General features: G+C 28.4%; 1 protein-coding gene across 1 annotated transcript; it reads right to left on the bottom strand.

Moving 5' to 3' along the window:
- Nucleotides 1-106: 106 nt before the first annotated feature.
- On the bottom strand, nt 107-1839 carry LOC105761140 (GDSL esterase/lipase At4g28780). Its single transcript, XM_012578856.2, has 5 exons — nt 1514-1839; nt 1311-1438; nt 997-1239; nt 644-896; nt 107-569 (listed from the first exon to the last, which is right to left on the bottom strand). The coding sequence occupies exons 1-5, from the start codon at nt 1746-1748 to the stop codon at nt 337-339; spliced, it is 1092 nt and encodes a 363-aa protein (XP_012434310.1). The 5' UTR covers nt 1749-1839; the 3' UTR covers nt 107-336.
- Nucleotides 1840-15698: the final 13859 nt, after the last annotated feature.

Below are 15698 nucleotides of genomic sequence, written 5' to 3'. Positions count from 1 at the left end.
AAGAAAACCAATTTAAAACGAAGGTCATTAGAATTGCTTGTAATCACTTTTATGGTATTACTAAATTTCAAGTAGAATTAGACTTAATATTATTAAAAGTGACATGGAAGGAAATACGAATGTCTCAAAATTTATATAATACTGAAATAATAATTTATATAAGCTAGAACTTACCTTAAATACACATTAAGATGTAAAATAGACACAAATACACTACTTCTCCATAGATGATAAGTATATAGAAGATGATATCCTAATATAATATATATAGAAGGTACTACTATCTATATATAGAGAGATAGATAGATAGATGATATACTAATATAATTTCAATTATCAGGTCCTTGAATCCATGGCGATAATGGTGCTTAGGTTCATTGGATTCATGTACTGAGTGGATCCTATCATGAACTGCTGAACTATCAATCGATTGGCTCTCTCACTCGGGTGAAAATTGTCCCAGAAGGCGTAGACGTCGCGGTTGGGGCACAGGTTCGACAATCTGGTACATAATCCAAGTCCATTGTAGGGTCCTTGCCCACAACATGCCACCTTTGATGTCACAAAACCTGTACATCAATGCACTTCGTTAGGCCCATTCATTGAGTCCTTGAGGAGATTTAGAGTTTGCAGAAAATCAAACCAAATCTTTTAGGGTTAGTGATGAAGTCCATGTTCATTGAAAAAGCATTGGCGGAAATGAAGACGGTGGAGCCAAGCTGAGAGTTGAGTTGTTGGATTAACTGGACCAAGAGTGGGTTGAATATGGCTGCTGCTCGTTGAACATCCGGCACACATTCCCCGTTCCTGCTCCTCATCGCCAACTCCGCTGGGACGCAGCCTAATGGTCCGGTGGTGGTCACCAAGACTCGTCGACCGCCTAATTCGTGCAACCTCTGTGTAATTGTATCGAATTCAAAATAAATTGTTCAAACGTCAAAGCGAAATTCAACATTTTTGTTGACAAGTAACAAATGATCATAAAAAGAAATTTACTAGGAGGATTTTGCGGTATTCAGAAATGAGATAACGGCAGAAATCCGGGAGAGAAAATTGGCGTGATCTTGCTGAGAAAGGCACCAAGAAATAGTTGTTAACGAAGTCATTGCCGCCAAGTGTTATAAGAACCAGTGCTTGGTTTACTAGCCGCTGTGCCTGTTGTTGTCCGACTATCTTAGTAACTCTTCTCTGGTACTCTTGAAAGTACTCAAATTGCCTGAATATCCTTATTATATTAACCTGAATGAAAAAAAATAAAAATAAATAGGAGAAATAATTTTCGGTTGCATTAGTTTATTTAGTTGTCTTACAAACTGAACCCCGGTGTCATTCAAAATTCCGACCCCAGCAGAAGCAAAGTTGGCACCGATGAGTAGTTTTCGGCCCCTGAGGTCAGGGCTCAAGTATGGCAATGTTGGCTCCGATCCAATTTGCTCACCTGAGCACACAATTTTTAAGTGTCAATGCAAAGCAAATTCACGTGACTTTCACAATTGAAAGCTAAGATGCTTACTGATAATGTCAGGGAGGTTTAAGCCATTGGAGAAGCGGCCTGTGGGTCTATGTGTCGGGTAATCGATGCCGTACGGTGGAGAGTCGGCACGGGCAGTGGTGGCTAAGTAGTTATTGTTGCCATTATCAACGAGCGAGTCACCAAAGACAAAGAAAGCACGAGCCTCGGCTAATGGAGTAGGTGAGACTATAGCAATTAGAGTTAAAAGGGTAACGAAAAACCAAGGACTTGACATAATTGGAGAGACAATGTGGGTCGTTCTTGAACGTCTCTTCTTCTTCTTTTTACACAAGGGTTTATGAGTTTGAATAATTCGGGCGATGATGCATGGTTTTTATACAGGGTTTTAAGGCATGGGTTTGGCACCTTTTTCTTGCTTTTAATGGCGAAAGACTTCCTTTCTTTTCATTTGCATGGGGCCAATGGGGTTGGAAATTGAAAAAGTACGTATGGTGAGAAGCGTTGTTGGCAGTTGTTTGGTACTTAGGATCGGTAGTGCTAAAGGGTTTTTCAACCTATTCGTTGAGTTGCAATTAGGAGAAATTAGTACTAATTATAAAAATGGATACTAAAAGTTCTTCACAATTTCCTGCATTTACGTAATTTTATTTAGAAAGTAATTCATTATAAAATTAATAAATATAAATTACGTTTAAATTCAATTTAATCACTAAATTGTTAGAGATTGTGTGACCCGAATTCCTTCAATAGATATATCAGAACTCCTCTTGTATCATTTATTTTTCAACAGTAGTGAATTTCTCCTTCACTGTCCATGATTTTTTCCCGAAAGGATCTCCACGTAAAATTTGTGTTCTTATTTTTCTTTTCTTATTGCTTTGCTATTATTCTACCGTCATTATCGACGTTTATTATAACATAAATTTTAACCTCACTCCTATACTTTGAACAAAAAAGACATGTAAATACAATTTATTTACACAATTTTGCACTATATAGAAGTGCTCATGGGTCGGGTCGGACTGGGCTCAACTAAAAATTCAGTCTCATTTACTAGGCTCAGCCCGAAAAATGGGCCTAAAATTTTACCCAAGCCCTACCCGGATAAAAATACTAAAATTCGGGCCGACCCAACCTGCCCGTATTAATTTTTATATTTTTTTATATTATTTTTAAATATATATAATACATTAAAAATACTAAAAACATCAAAATAAATATTTCCCAACAAATTGAATTAAATGGTTAATGTTTCCTCCTTAGGAAACATTTGGATATAATGACTTTTGGTAACAAAGCTATGATCCTCTTGAAGTCTTCCCTTAATACAACTGCAACATTCAATTCCAAACGAAAAAGAATTGAAAATGATACAGAAAAAAATATCCCAAATTAAATGAGAGAAAAAATTACATTTTTTTTTAATATTTAGCATTCAATTCAATATTAGCGTAGGCCCATTAAGGGAAAAATGTTGGTCTCGAGTTTTAAAGCTGCTTTATACTCAAAACGATCATCAAACTTTCAACCACTGATTAAGATAAAAAAAATTTTTGACATCTCATCTAACTCTCGTAGTTACAGCTACTTCTACTTTAATTAGCTGTTCTCAACCATGTTTAGTGTATTAGTGCTTAGGCTAATTAAGTTAAAAAAATCTCAACTATTGCTATAAAGTATTAAAATAACATAAGGAGCCGACCCTACCTTTAGTGTTGTGAATTAATTTTGGTGTTTTATTTAAGAGCCTCACTGTACAGTAAATTATGAGGTCAACTATCTTTTAAGATGATGATATTATTACTTTCGAACTTTTCAGTATATCTCTGCATGCAATTCAATATTTTAATGGGTTTGGATGGACAGTACGTTTAGTTGCAATTAGAGCAAATATAGCGGCAGCAATGAAATTAGATATTGTAGCGATGTTATAGCGTAAGACAAAAAGTAAATTAAATGTACCGCACCATACCCTACCGTACCACATTATCCATCCAAACTCACCTTAAATCTTTTCGTTTTTAGTATAAAGGGAGTTTTCTAATTTGAGAATATCAAAAAAATAAAATTACAAATGTTAAGATTTGATGGTTGGATATCATATCTTAATACTAACTGCTTTCGTCAATGGAGATATAATCGATGAAAAACTCATTTTATGCTTCCTTAATGATTTTTTCCCCACTTGTTTCTATGGAGAAAGAAAAATGGTACTTTGAAACTGGTTCTTCCAGTTGATAGTGCTGTTGTCAGATTGTCAATTCATATATGTTAGCATAATAATATTATAGAGGGTATGTGTTAAGAATTAGATTGTATTTTTTTATTTAAAAAATGAGTAAATGTGTCCATGTACATTAAATTAAAGAGTAAATTGATTTTTTTTTTGAAAATTTCCTTCATTTCTACAGTTAAAAATTAGTCACATGACGTGCCACGTGTATCTAATGTTGGCATATAAGGACTATTTTTTAACGGTAAAAATGAATGAATTTTTTAACAGAAAGATCAATTTCCTCTTTGATTTAATGTAGAGAGACTAATTTGCCTAATTTTGAGTAAAGAGAGACAAAATGCAATCCGACTCTTAACACAATGGCATCAATGATACTTTTACCCATAATATGCTTGAATAAACGTCAAATTCTACTTTTCACTCTATATTGATTCTTTACTTTAAACAAAGTCTCGAGTTATCTGATTTATAAATCTGATTTAATTCAAATTCAAATTTAATCGGTATCTAACATAATTATTATATACCAAAAATTCAATAAAAGACACATCCCACATATCAAAGAGTAGAAGCATAGTCCAGCTAAACCCCTCTAAAATGATGATGATACATTAGAATTATAACTTCAAATCCATGAGATATCATCTCTTAAAAATAACTAAGCTTTAGATTCCAGAAAGAAAACATGACAAAGAACATTTTGGGCATTAATGCTCCATGTTAGTACCATTGAAAATTTTGCCTTATTCAACAACTAATGTGACTTCATTATTGTTAAATCCAAAAAGGGTACGTGATTTTGTGTTTATGGAGAAATAACATAAAGGCTGTGGACCATCAGTGTCGTTGGATTCATAGTTTCTGATGAAATACACACCATTAAAATTTTTAGCATGCAAGGACCATTCTCTTTTAAATGTGATATAAATGGCCTCATCCATATGTTTGCCTTACCTCATCTTATCGTCAGACAATATTTAACCAAAAAATTCACGGCCCTCACATACATTGAGTTAAGTCATCATAAGCTAAAAGTCCATTAATTCTATCTGTTGTACATAATCCTGCTTCTAGTTGCTCATGTGCATCTTCAAATACTTGTATTGCAAATGTCTTGTTAAAAGTCATCTTAATTATGTAAACGACCACTTGATTCGTCCCTCTTGGAATGTGTCTAACACTCCATTGGTCAATAGTCTTTAAAATCCGATTAATCCTTCTCAACAAGATTGAGGAAGAATCTGCCAATTGCCTGTCCTGAAGAGCATTAACCACCTCTAAACTGTTAGTATTAATTAAGACCTTAATAAACCCTTGTCTTTCAAGAAGAATTAAACCATCCATGACACCCCAAAGCTCAACTTCAAAGACTGAACAATCTCCTAAATAATGATTGAAACCTACATCTGGCTTAACAACACCATCGACATATAAGATAATCCAATTGCCTAATAAAGATAAATTGAAACCAGTAGTAAGCTGTCTTGGTGAGCCTTTCTTGTGAGCTAATTTTACTATTTTCAGTACGACTCAAAAAAGAAAAAAAAAACTAATTATATTTATATAAATCAAGTGTTAATGTGTTAATTATATAAACATTAATAACATGACTTAATTATATTTACTTAAAACTCTGCTTACGTAGAAAGATAATTAATTGAAGTATTCTACTTAAAGGTGCTCATAGATCGAACTGGGTCCATATACTAATTTTTCAAGTTCAGGCTTAGTTCAGTTTGAAAAATATTTTTTTTACTCAAGTCTAACCCAATTTAAAATTGTAAACTTAAGCCCGACCCATACATATTTAATTTTTTAAGATTAGTTTTATTATTATTTTTAAAAAATATAATGCACTGAAAAACACTAAAATAAAAGTTATCTAACACATTAAAAAGTATTTATATTAAAAAACACTTCCATAAATATAATAAATATTTTATTGTATTAAATATAATTTTAAAATTTTATATTTTGGGTTAGGTTATTTAGTTGGGTAAGTTTTGTTTTAAATTTTGGGTAATAAATTTAATTGTTATTGGATTAGTTATTTAATATAAATATAAATATATATAACTAATATAATATTTCCATAATATAATATATTCGAACCAAGCTCAGATAAAAAAAAATCTTACCTAAAGCTTAGCCCATATAAAAAATAAGTATTAAATTTTACCCGAACTCATTTTTTAAACCTTATATTTCATCTAAATTTTCTCTTTTTCGATTAAATCTTTAAATCTAGAAGAATGATGTACCTCATGAACCGGACTAATTCTACCGTTAAGAGTGAAGTAGCCAAGGCATTAGTTGTAAGAGTGGATCCTCTCTATGTTGGTATCAAGGAAATGATGGCAATGTAGTACAACTAGACAAATCCAAAAAAACAGTTTTGCCTAAACTCCATAGATATGTATTTGGAAGGGTTAATACATCATATTTGGATTTTTTTTTTAAATTTAGTTTTAATTTCACAAAATAGTAGTTACTTTTTTTTAACGTGATTCAATGAATATTTGACATACCGTCATGGGCGAAATTGCGTGAATGACTGTGAGATCAATTCACTCCACAAAAGAAAAGGAAAAATAAATTATACCTATATTTAAAAAAAATTATACTTATATTTCTTTAATACTCTTTTTTGTATTTTTATAAAGGTTTAAAGGTACAAAAAGCTCTCAAATTTTTCAAAATAAATAAATAAACCCTATTTTTTTTATCATTTTGGGTACTTGAACTTTTAAAATGTATCAAAAAGCTCTCAAACCTTTAAAAAAATAATTAAGCCCTACTTTTCTTGCACTCAATTGGGTACTTGAATTTTCAAAATGTATCAAAAGACCTCAAACTTTTTCAAAAAATCAATTAGGCCCCTGCTTTTATTAAAAAATATAAAACAATTAAAACCAATAAAAGTTATAAATATTATTAAAATTTAATTAAAATTCAAATATTAAAATTTATGAAAAATTAGAAAAAAATATAAAAATAGTAAAAGAAATATATAAAAATTGTAAAAAATTATAAAATATATAGAAATATAAAAATTTATAAAATTTTATAAAGTCGTAAGAAAATTATACAAAATGTAAAGAAATATAAATTTCAGTAAAAAATTTATAAAATTATATTACCAAAAGGAGCATTTTATAATTTTTCTATAACTTTTATTGATTTTTATTTTTATTTTATCATTTTCACCACATGTCATGTTGTGTTGTGACACGTGATGACTTTAATTGAAAAAACTAGGGTCATTAATTTTTTATGATATTTATAAAACTTTACGATTTTTATAAAAAATTCTAATTTTAATAAAGTTTAATTTTTTATATTTTATTAAAATATAATAATTTTCTAAAATTTATTATTTATTATTTTATAATTTTCTGCTAATTTTTAATAAGAGCATTGGCTTAATTGCTTTTTTGAAAAAAATTGAGGGTCTTTTTGATAAATTTTAAAAGTTCAAGTGCCCAATTAAGTGAAAAAAAAAAGCAGGGGCTTAATTGTTTTTTATTGAAGAAGTTTGAGGGTCTTTTTTATGCATTTTGAAAGTTCAAGTGCTCAATTGAGTGAAAATAAAAAGAGAGGGGTTTAATTGCTTTTTTTTTTTTAAATTCGAGAGCTTTTTACACCCTTAAACCTATAAATTATCATCCAAATGATAGAGATAATATAAGAAGAGTATATTTGCAAAAAGTACCTTATCAACCTCGCAATCACAACTTTTCTCCCAAAAATTGCAAGAATAGATAAAAATTTCCAACTTCTTGATATAAAGACTATGTAATAGTCTTACATCTAACCATATTATACATTGTTTTATCAATGACTAATATTGTACATTAGTTAACTTTAAAAAATATTGCACATTAGTTGACTTGACTTCTATAAATATTTTAATTTTTAAAATTTAATCCCACAATCCAAATTTTTGGCCTTGCACCCTGTATGTAGTGATGATGATATCATCATGATATCATCATTTGAAAATTAAAATACGAATTAAAATCTAAAAAACTAAAAAATATTTTAAGTAAAAAAATGTTTTTAGTTTTATTTAGAGAATTATTATTTTAACTCTTTATAAAAATTATTAAAATTTATGTAACATAAACAACATTTAAATGATTTTGATATAATCTTTCATAAAATTATAACAAAATTTGACTTTTATAAAAAATTTAATTTTATAATTTTTATTTTTATAAAATATTATGAAATTATAAACAAATTTGATTTTATGAAACATTATAAAAATATGTTTAGTTTTTATAATTTTTTGAATTATTAGTACATATTTTATTTTTATTTATAATTTTTATAATTTTATTTATTTTTATGATAGCATCATTATGACATCATCATTGTCACGTGTCAAATATTGGATTTGTAACATGTCAAATATTCATTTGCCAACGTGATAAGTTAAAATTGTTTGTCTTAGGACCATTTTATGTAGCGGAAGCCAAATGTCGGTACTAATTTAAAAATAAAAAATAGAGTACCATTTTGAATATTAAAGTCAAACTCATATACCAAATGTATATTAACCCATTAAGAATTGAAGCATACCAATTCAGTGTATTCAACTTATTTATTTATGCGAGCAACATAAATACCTATATAGTTTTGAGTTAATCGTACCAAACATCTCTAAGCTATGGTTCTCATTTCAATTGCTATATGAATTTCAAATCATTTTAATTACATCCTTAAATTATCGAGGTTATATCAATTATATCATTCGTTACTAAAATCATAAATTTAACTATTAAATGGCAAGTTAGATCTTATATCATGTGACATAATTTAAAATAAAAATTAAAAAAAAGAATATTGTGAAAATAGACGTTTTAAAAGTTTTAAGACTTTTGAAACTTTTACGTAAGATTTATTGTTCACTTTTTTCAATTTTACTTTATTTTTATTTTACTTTTAAAAGTTATGCGACAACATGTCATTTAACAATTAAATTAATGATTTTAATAATGAAAAGACTTGATTGATATAACATCGATGGTTTGGAGAAGTAATTAGAATGTTTTGAAGTGTAGGCAACTTCGCATAGTTTTTATTTTTATATATTACATGTCAATGGTCAAATTTTAATTTTGGTTCTTATACTATGCTCAAATTTGAGATTTAATTTCTACACTTTAACCTATATATATATATGAATGAAAGGATATTAACCTGTGAGCACACTAATGTCACGGGGCTAGAACTTTCGTCTCGCAATCCTTGCAGACTTAGTGATTTCTTAGGTTTAAATCCGCCTAAGTCAATCTAACTCTTGCAAAACGAGAATTCTAAGTACAAATTTTCTAAGACACATAAAATAAAGTGAAAGCAACTCAAAACGAAAGAGGAACGACAAAACAGAAAATGTCACAAGAAGCAACGTACACAAGGTATTTGAGTAAATACTCTCAAAGTATCTCTATTACTTTGAATGATTACAATTGAGTGATTACAAATGAAAGGGAATGCGTCTATATTTACCAAGGCAACCCTAATTTCTCTCAAGTGTTTTACGAGGTCACCAATGCTTTAAATAGATGGGTTTCACTACATGTTTCATGAATCGAGCAAGTTTAAGTGGCTCAAATGAACCCCATTTAATCAACTTACGCTCTTTGCGCATTCGGCACGAGCTTTGACTCGCCTCCCATGACAATAGTCTCTCTATATATAGAAAAATAGTTAAATTTAAATTTTGGTCTCTCTATTATGCCTAGATTTGGGATGTATTCTTTACACTTTAATTATTAACACAAATTGGTCTCTATATTTTCATAATGTTATTAATTAGTCCAAATAGTTAATATTGTTAGCTTTTTAATTAAAATGTTATACAGTCAAATATAATTTGAATGTCTTCGGTCTTGAAAACTGACATTTGACTTTCTGGTTTTGCCTTGTTTTTATATATATATTATAAGAAAATGGTTAAATTTTAATTTTGGCCCCTATTCCGTGCTTTATTTACTTTAATTTTGACATAATTTAATCTTTTTATTTTTATAATGTCATTAGTTAATCTAAATAGTTAATACTGTTAAGTAATGTTAGACCTCAGTTTTTCTTAAGAATACTATTTTAACAAAAAAATTATCATGACGAGTTTGGACGAGCTCTTTTAAGAAAAAAAGACATTAGTTTTTCAATATTATTTTTATTGTTACACGACTATCAAATGAATATATATTTTTAATTAAAATATTATAACAATGAATTTAAAAAGAATTTTAATGATGATAAAAATTAGACTTAAAATTTTAAATCCAAAAAATAAAATTATAAAAACTAAATTCCATATAGCATATTTTAACGTATTTACATATGAAAATGTAAAATATATTTTAGACAGGTGCACACCTTTTATCTGAAGTTGTCCAAATGAACTTAGCCCAATAGCCATCCGAATTTTTAAGGCCGCTACAAAGCCCAACATATTCCTTTACTATTTAATCTTGCTGTCTTTGGAAGTTGGAACATGGTAGTCTTGTTAGAGTTTGACCAACCTCGAAGTCGAGTCGAGTCGAGCCAAGTCAAACTCCTAAACATGAGGGAAAACTTTTTTAACGTTTTTTTTTCTTTCATTTACAAAACTTAAATATTAAAAATTAGGAAAAAAATCGAGAATCAGCGAATTTGAAATAGGCAAATAGCATCACTTTGATAATAGCCTCATCACCATGAAAAAAAAAAACAAGGCCCTATCACAAGATCAACTCGAAAGGATATAACAGGGAGGGAGTAATATATACAAATAACAAAGTAAAATTTAGGTATTAGTGTTGGATCGAATTGAGTGAAAAAATTTTGAGTTAATCGAATTGATGAGTTTTATTTTGTCATCTTAATTTGATTTAAATTTTTTCGAATCGAGTGAAATGAAATTCGAGTACAATCGAATCGAGTAAAATTGTTCGAATTAAATTAAAAAATTGAACATATTAAATTAAAATTTTGTTATAGTATAACTAATTACATGTTAGAGCACATAAATTTGAAACCATATATATTTGAAAACCTTTTCAAAACAAAATAATAATAATAATAATAATAAAAGATAGTTTAGTACTATAAATTTGAATCATTAATTAGCTTATTTAGGTCCCAAAATTATTATAATAGAAAATTTTTAATTTTCTTTATATATTCTTTAGAAAATTTAAAAAATATAAATTTTGGAATTTTTATAAATATTTTGAATTTTGAAAATTATTTTTATTTTTTGTTGAAAAAGAAACCAATTTGCTCATTTCAAAATTGACAGAGACCAAAAGGGTATTTGTACCAATCTGCTATTCGAATTATTTGAATTGTAAAATTCAACTTGACTCGAACTCGAAACTCGAATTATTTATTCGAGTTGGCTCGAATAACTCGATTCGATTAACTCAAAATTTAATTTTTTTTCAATTTCTTTTAATCGAGTCGAGTTTTGCTCACCTCTAATAAAATTGGAGTCCAGTACTGTATTTAACATCAAACCAATAAAAAGCAAACGAAAAACAAAATCACAAAAAAATAGAGTTTAGCATGTACAAAATAAAGCTACTTTTTAACAATTAAAACATACATATATATATATATATATATATTATATACACCAAGTGGTCAAAAGAAGTGAAAGTATATCAAGTTTAAATTTTGAAGTCAATATTATTGAGAGAGTTTTACCTAAATATCAGTCTTAGACTCAAACTGTAAAATTAATGAGGAAACGTGGTTATGAAAAATATACAAGCCAACAACTTCATTTTAGAGAAGCACAACTATACTAAACCTGAACATGGGTCAGGTCACCCGCCTGAAAAGTGGAAGGTTTCGAGTAAAAATATAGGCATGAAAAATGGACTTGGATAATTCGGTTGATTAACCAAATTAACCGAAATTTATATGTTTTGTTTTGTTTTTGTTAAAACAAGTATAAATATATATAAATAAATTGATAATATTCATTTGGCCGAATTAACCGAATTAGTAATAGCTTAATACTTATAATATATAATATTATTTATTAAATTCAGTTAATTACCCAATTTCGAATTGAATTAACCGTTAACCGAAATTTCAAAAAACATTTAACTGGCCTCTGACCGAACTAGATCGATTAACCGAATTAAATCAATTTAACCGATTAATTTAATTTTAACCGAAATTTACACACCCTTAATTTAATTCTCTCATTCCTTTGATTTCTTTCATTCTCAGTACAAATAATTTCATCATTTTACTGGGAAGGGGAGCACCCAATATGTACTAATAAATGCTTTATCTAACATCTAGTAGTTGTTGCTGTTATCATCTGGGTTGGCTGGCACAAAATAGACCAACTACCCAATTCCTCAATTAGCTTGAACTTGTGAGTATATTTTAGAATTACTTAAGGTTAAAGTGTTTCTCTTTAAAATATTGTACAATTCATTATATACATTTTAGGATTAAATCACTATTTGGATCTAAATTTCACAAAATTTCTCATATTAGATTCTGAATTTTTTTTTCAAGTTAGGCCATTAACTTGACAATGTTCTCAAGTTGAAAGGCTTAAACTAGGTAACTGTTCCCATATTGGGGTCTAAATTTGACAATTGTTCCCATATTGTGCCCAAATTCTAGGATTTTCAAAGATTAACTTGAAAAAAAAGTTCAAACTTTAAGATGATTAGGACCAACTTGAACAAAAAAAAAATTTGGTCCTAATGTAGAAATAATTGCGAAGTTTAAGGCCTATTTTGTTAAAAAATTAATCCCAAAATAAGAAAAATTATGAAATTCAACTCAAAAATGATTTAAACTATTTTTTAATGTCAGGATTTAAAAAACCAAGTCTGTTTTTTTTTTTTTTTGGTGCAATACCATCTTAAATCAAAGTATTCCCACCAAATGAGTAGGATTGCAAATGTTTTTATTGGAATTTGTAAATTATTAGATACCTTATGCATTGATTGATGGAAGTTCACAAAAATGCTTTGCTTTTGTTACAAGGTTTTATTTTAAATTTATATTTGCATTGGATTGGAAAGCTTGTCAAAAGTCAAAGGACAAAAGGTTCATTCTCATTGAGCTTTCAAAGAATATTGGGAGACATTAATGTTCTTTATCCCAATTTGTTTTATAGGTTGGGCATATTCAAAAGTTGGATTTGGATGTGCCTATGAATACAAAACTTTTCTTTATTTTTTAGTGAATTACAAGAGAAGGGTAAAGTGTTAACAGTAACGCGATTAGCGCAACTCGAACTCAGGCTATACTTGAGGCGATGAACACCCTGATCATCAGGCCAATACATAGAATTCAATATAACACTTTTCTTTCATCCGGTGTAATTCAATAAATGAAGTTTTGAGAACTTAACAATATTTCATTCGATGAAATTGGGTTAATCCCCTTTGTGTCCTTGGATTGGTACATAGTTCCCACTCTCAGTTGGAGCGGTGAAATATCCCTATCAAATTCAAGGCATACAACTCACCAATTGGACCTTATCATACGTATTATAGTCATATCTATGGACAATTCCTTTTATTTGGACTTTAATCATGCAAGAAAATATTTATCTATCCCGATAGAAGTATTATCGAGATTTCTGTATTAAGAGTTAAATTGTATTTTATTTTTTTATATAGAAAATGATTAAATTAACTTTTGTATGCTAGATCAAAAGATAAATTAATTCTTTGGTTAAAATTCTATCTACCATTAAGTGATGATGTGATTGATAGAGTAAGTAAGTAACGGCACATGATGTACACATACTTCATAATTGATTTTTATCTGAACAACTATTTGTTCAAATTTATTATGGAAGTGATTTTTCAAATAATTATAAGAATATTAAAAATATAATAAAATTATTTAAAATTACAATAAGTATTTAAATTGCAAACTAATTATCATCATTGAGCCACAATTTAATTAAAAATTTGAAAATTATTATAATAATTACTATAAATATAAAAAATTTGAAATGACAAATAACTAGAAAAATAATGTAAAATTAAACGAAAGTGAAAGCTTTTGTTTTAAGTAATTGTTTATTTTGCATCTTATCTACTGTTAAAGTGGATCAAAATAAGAAAATATGTTTTAAATTTGGACAAATCAACATTTAAGAGGAATATGATCAGTGTGTAATATTAAAAACAAAAAATTATATAAATTCTTTTATTTTGGATTTATGGTTTAGTAAGGGTTATTTAATTTTGATTATTTATTTTAAATTAAGATTAAGTTTTAAATAATTTTAATAATTTTTTTATATTTTTAAATATTTTTATAATTATTTTAAAAAAATCACATCTAGCAAAATTAAGGCTTAAGGTTGTAAAAAGCCCTCAAACTTTTTTAAGAAAAGCAATTAAGCCATTGCTTCTTTTTTTTTATTATTATTTTGCACTCAATTGGGTACTTAAACTTTCAAAATACATCAAAAAGGCCCTTAAACTTTTTCAAAAAAAGCAATTAAGCTGCTGCTTTTTTTCTTTTTGCACTCAATTGAGTACTTGAACTGTCAAAATGCATCAAAAAAGTCCTCAAACTTAAAAAAAAAAAAGCAATTAAATCACTGTTCTTGTTTTGCACAAATTGGGTACTTGAACATCCAAAATACATCAAAAAGGCCTGGGAAGGATCTAGGGGGCTGGCAAGGGCCCCGACCCCCTTAAAATGGAAAAGTTTTTCATTTAGGCGCTTTATAATTTATAAAATTTTTAATTAGTAATGATAAAATTGCACTTTGACCCCCCCAAATGATAAAATTTTAATTTAATCCTCTAAAAATTTTAAAAAATATAGGATATGAAAATGACAAATTTATATTTTTTCTATCATAAAAAATATATAATATAATCCCCCAAAAAAATTTTTTTGACCTCGCCCCTACCCGCTTAAGTCATATTTCTAGATTCACTATTGAAAATAGCCCTTTGATCGTTAACTTTAACAGTTAATCATTAAAGTTAACTGCCCCTAATTTTTTCAATTAAAGCCACTATGTGTCACAATCACAGCGTAAAATGTGGCAAAAAATAATAAAAAAATAAAAATTTTATAAATTATAAAGGGCCTAAATGAAATTTTTTCTATTTTAGGAGGGTCGAAGCCCCTATCAACCTCCTAGATCCACCCCTGGCCTTTTTAATACATTTTGGTAATTCAAGTATCCAATTGAATGCAAAAAGAAAAAAAAAAACAAGGGCTTAATTGCTTCTTTTTTTTTTTAAGTTTAAGGGCATTTTTTATGCATTTGACAATTCAAGTACCTAATTGATAACAAAATAAAAAAGACTTAATTGCTTTTTTAAAAGCTTTTAAGATTTTTTAATGCATTTTAAAAGTTTAAATACCCAATTGAGTACAAAACAAAAACAAAAGCTTAATTACTTTTTTAAAAATTTTAAGAATTTTTACGCCTTAAACCAAAAATTAATTACTTTAGGATAATCATTATTTTTGTAATATTTGCTAAGGTACATGAGAGTCATATTTTACTACTTGCTCCATGAATCATATCATCCCGCTTAAAGAAAGAAAGAAATGTGATTTTTGCAGATTAATTTATCTATTTTTTAAATTAAAAATTCTTAAAATAGCTTTACCGGCTGCCTACTAGTAAATTAGAGGAAGACAGTAAATGAATAAGCTTTCAATCTCGCAATCAAAAGTAAACCATTTCCGTAGGGTACTGACAACCAGTCTGAGCCGGAGCTTGGTTAGTTGAGTGTGGGTCAGCATTCCACCTCAAGCTTAATGTCCTGTTGCACGTACATACAAACAGGCTGGCTATCCCACTTTCCTTTCATATCATAATAAATAAATACATCAATCTCAAAATTTTGGATCTGAGAATATTAACAATAGCTGATGAGGAAAGTAGAGGGTGAGGTGAGGGGCCTGAATGATAATTTATGACCACAAAGAGAGAGCAAGGGATAGGATCTTGAGGATGGAGACACTGTCGGC

This window comes from Gossypium raimondii, chromosome 7 (genome assembly GCF_025698545.1).
Source record: "Gossypium raimondii isolate GPD5lz chromosome 7, ASM2569854v1, whole genome shotgun sequence".
NCBI lineage: Eukaryota > Viridiplantae > Streptophyta > Magnoliopsida > Malvales > Malvaceae > Gossypium > Gossypium raimondii.
Note: the sequence above shows the minus strand (reverse complement) of the source record. Positions and strands in the feature narration are given on the sequence as shown.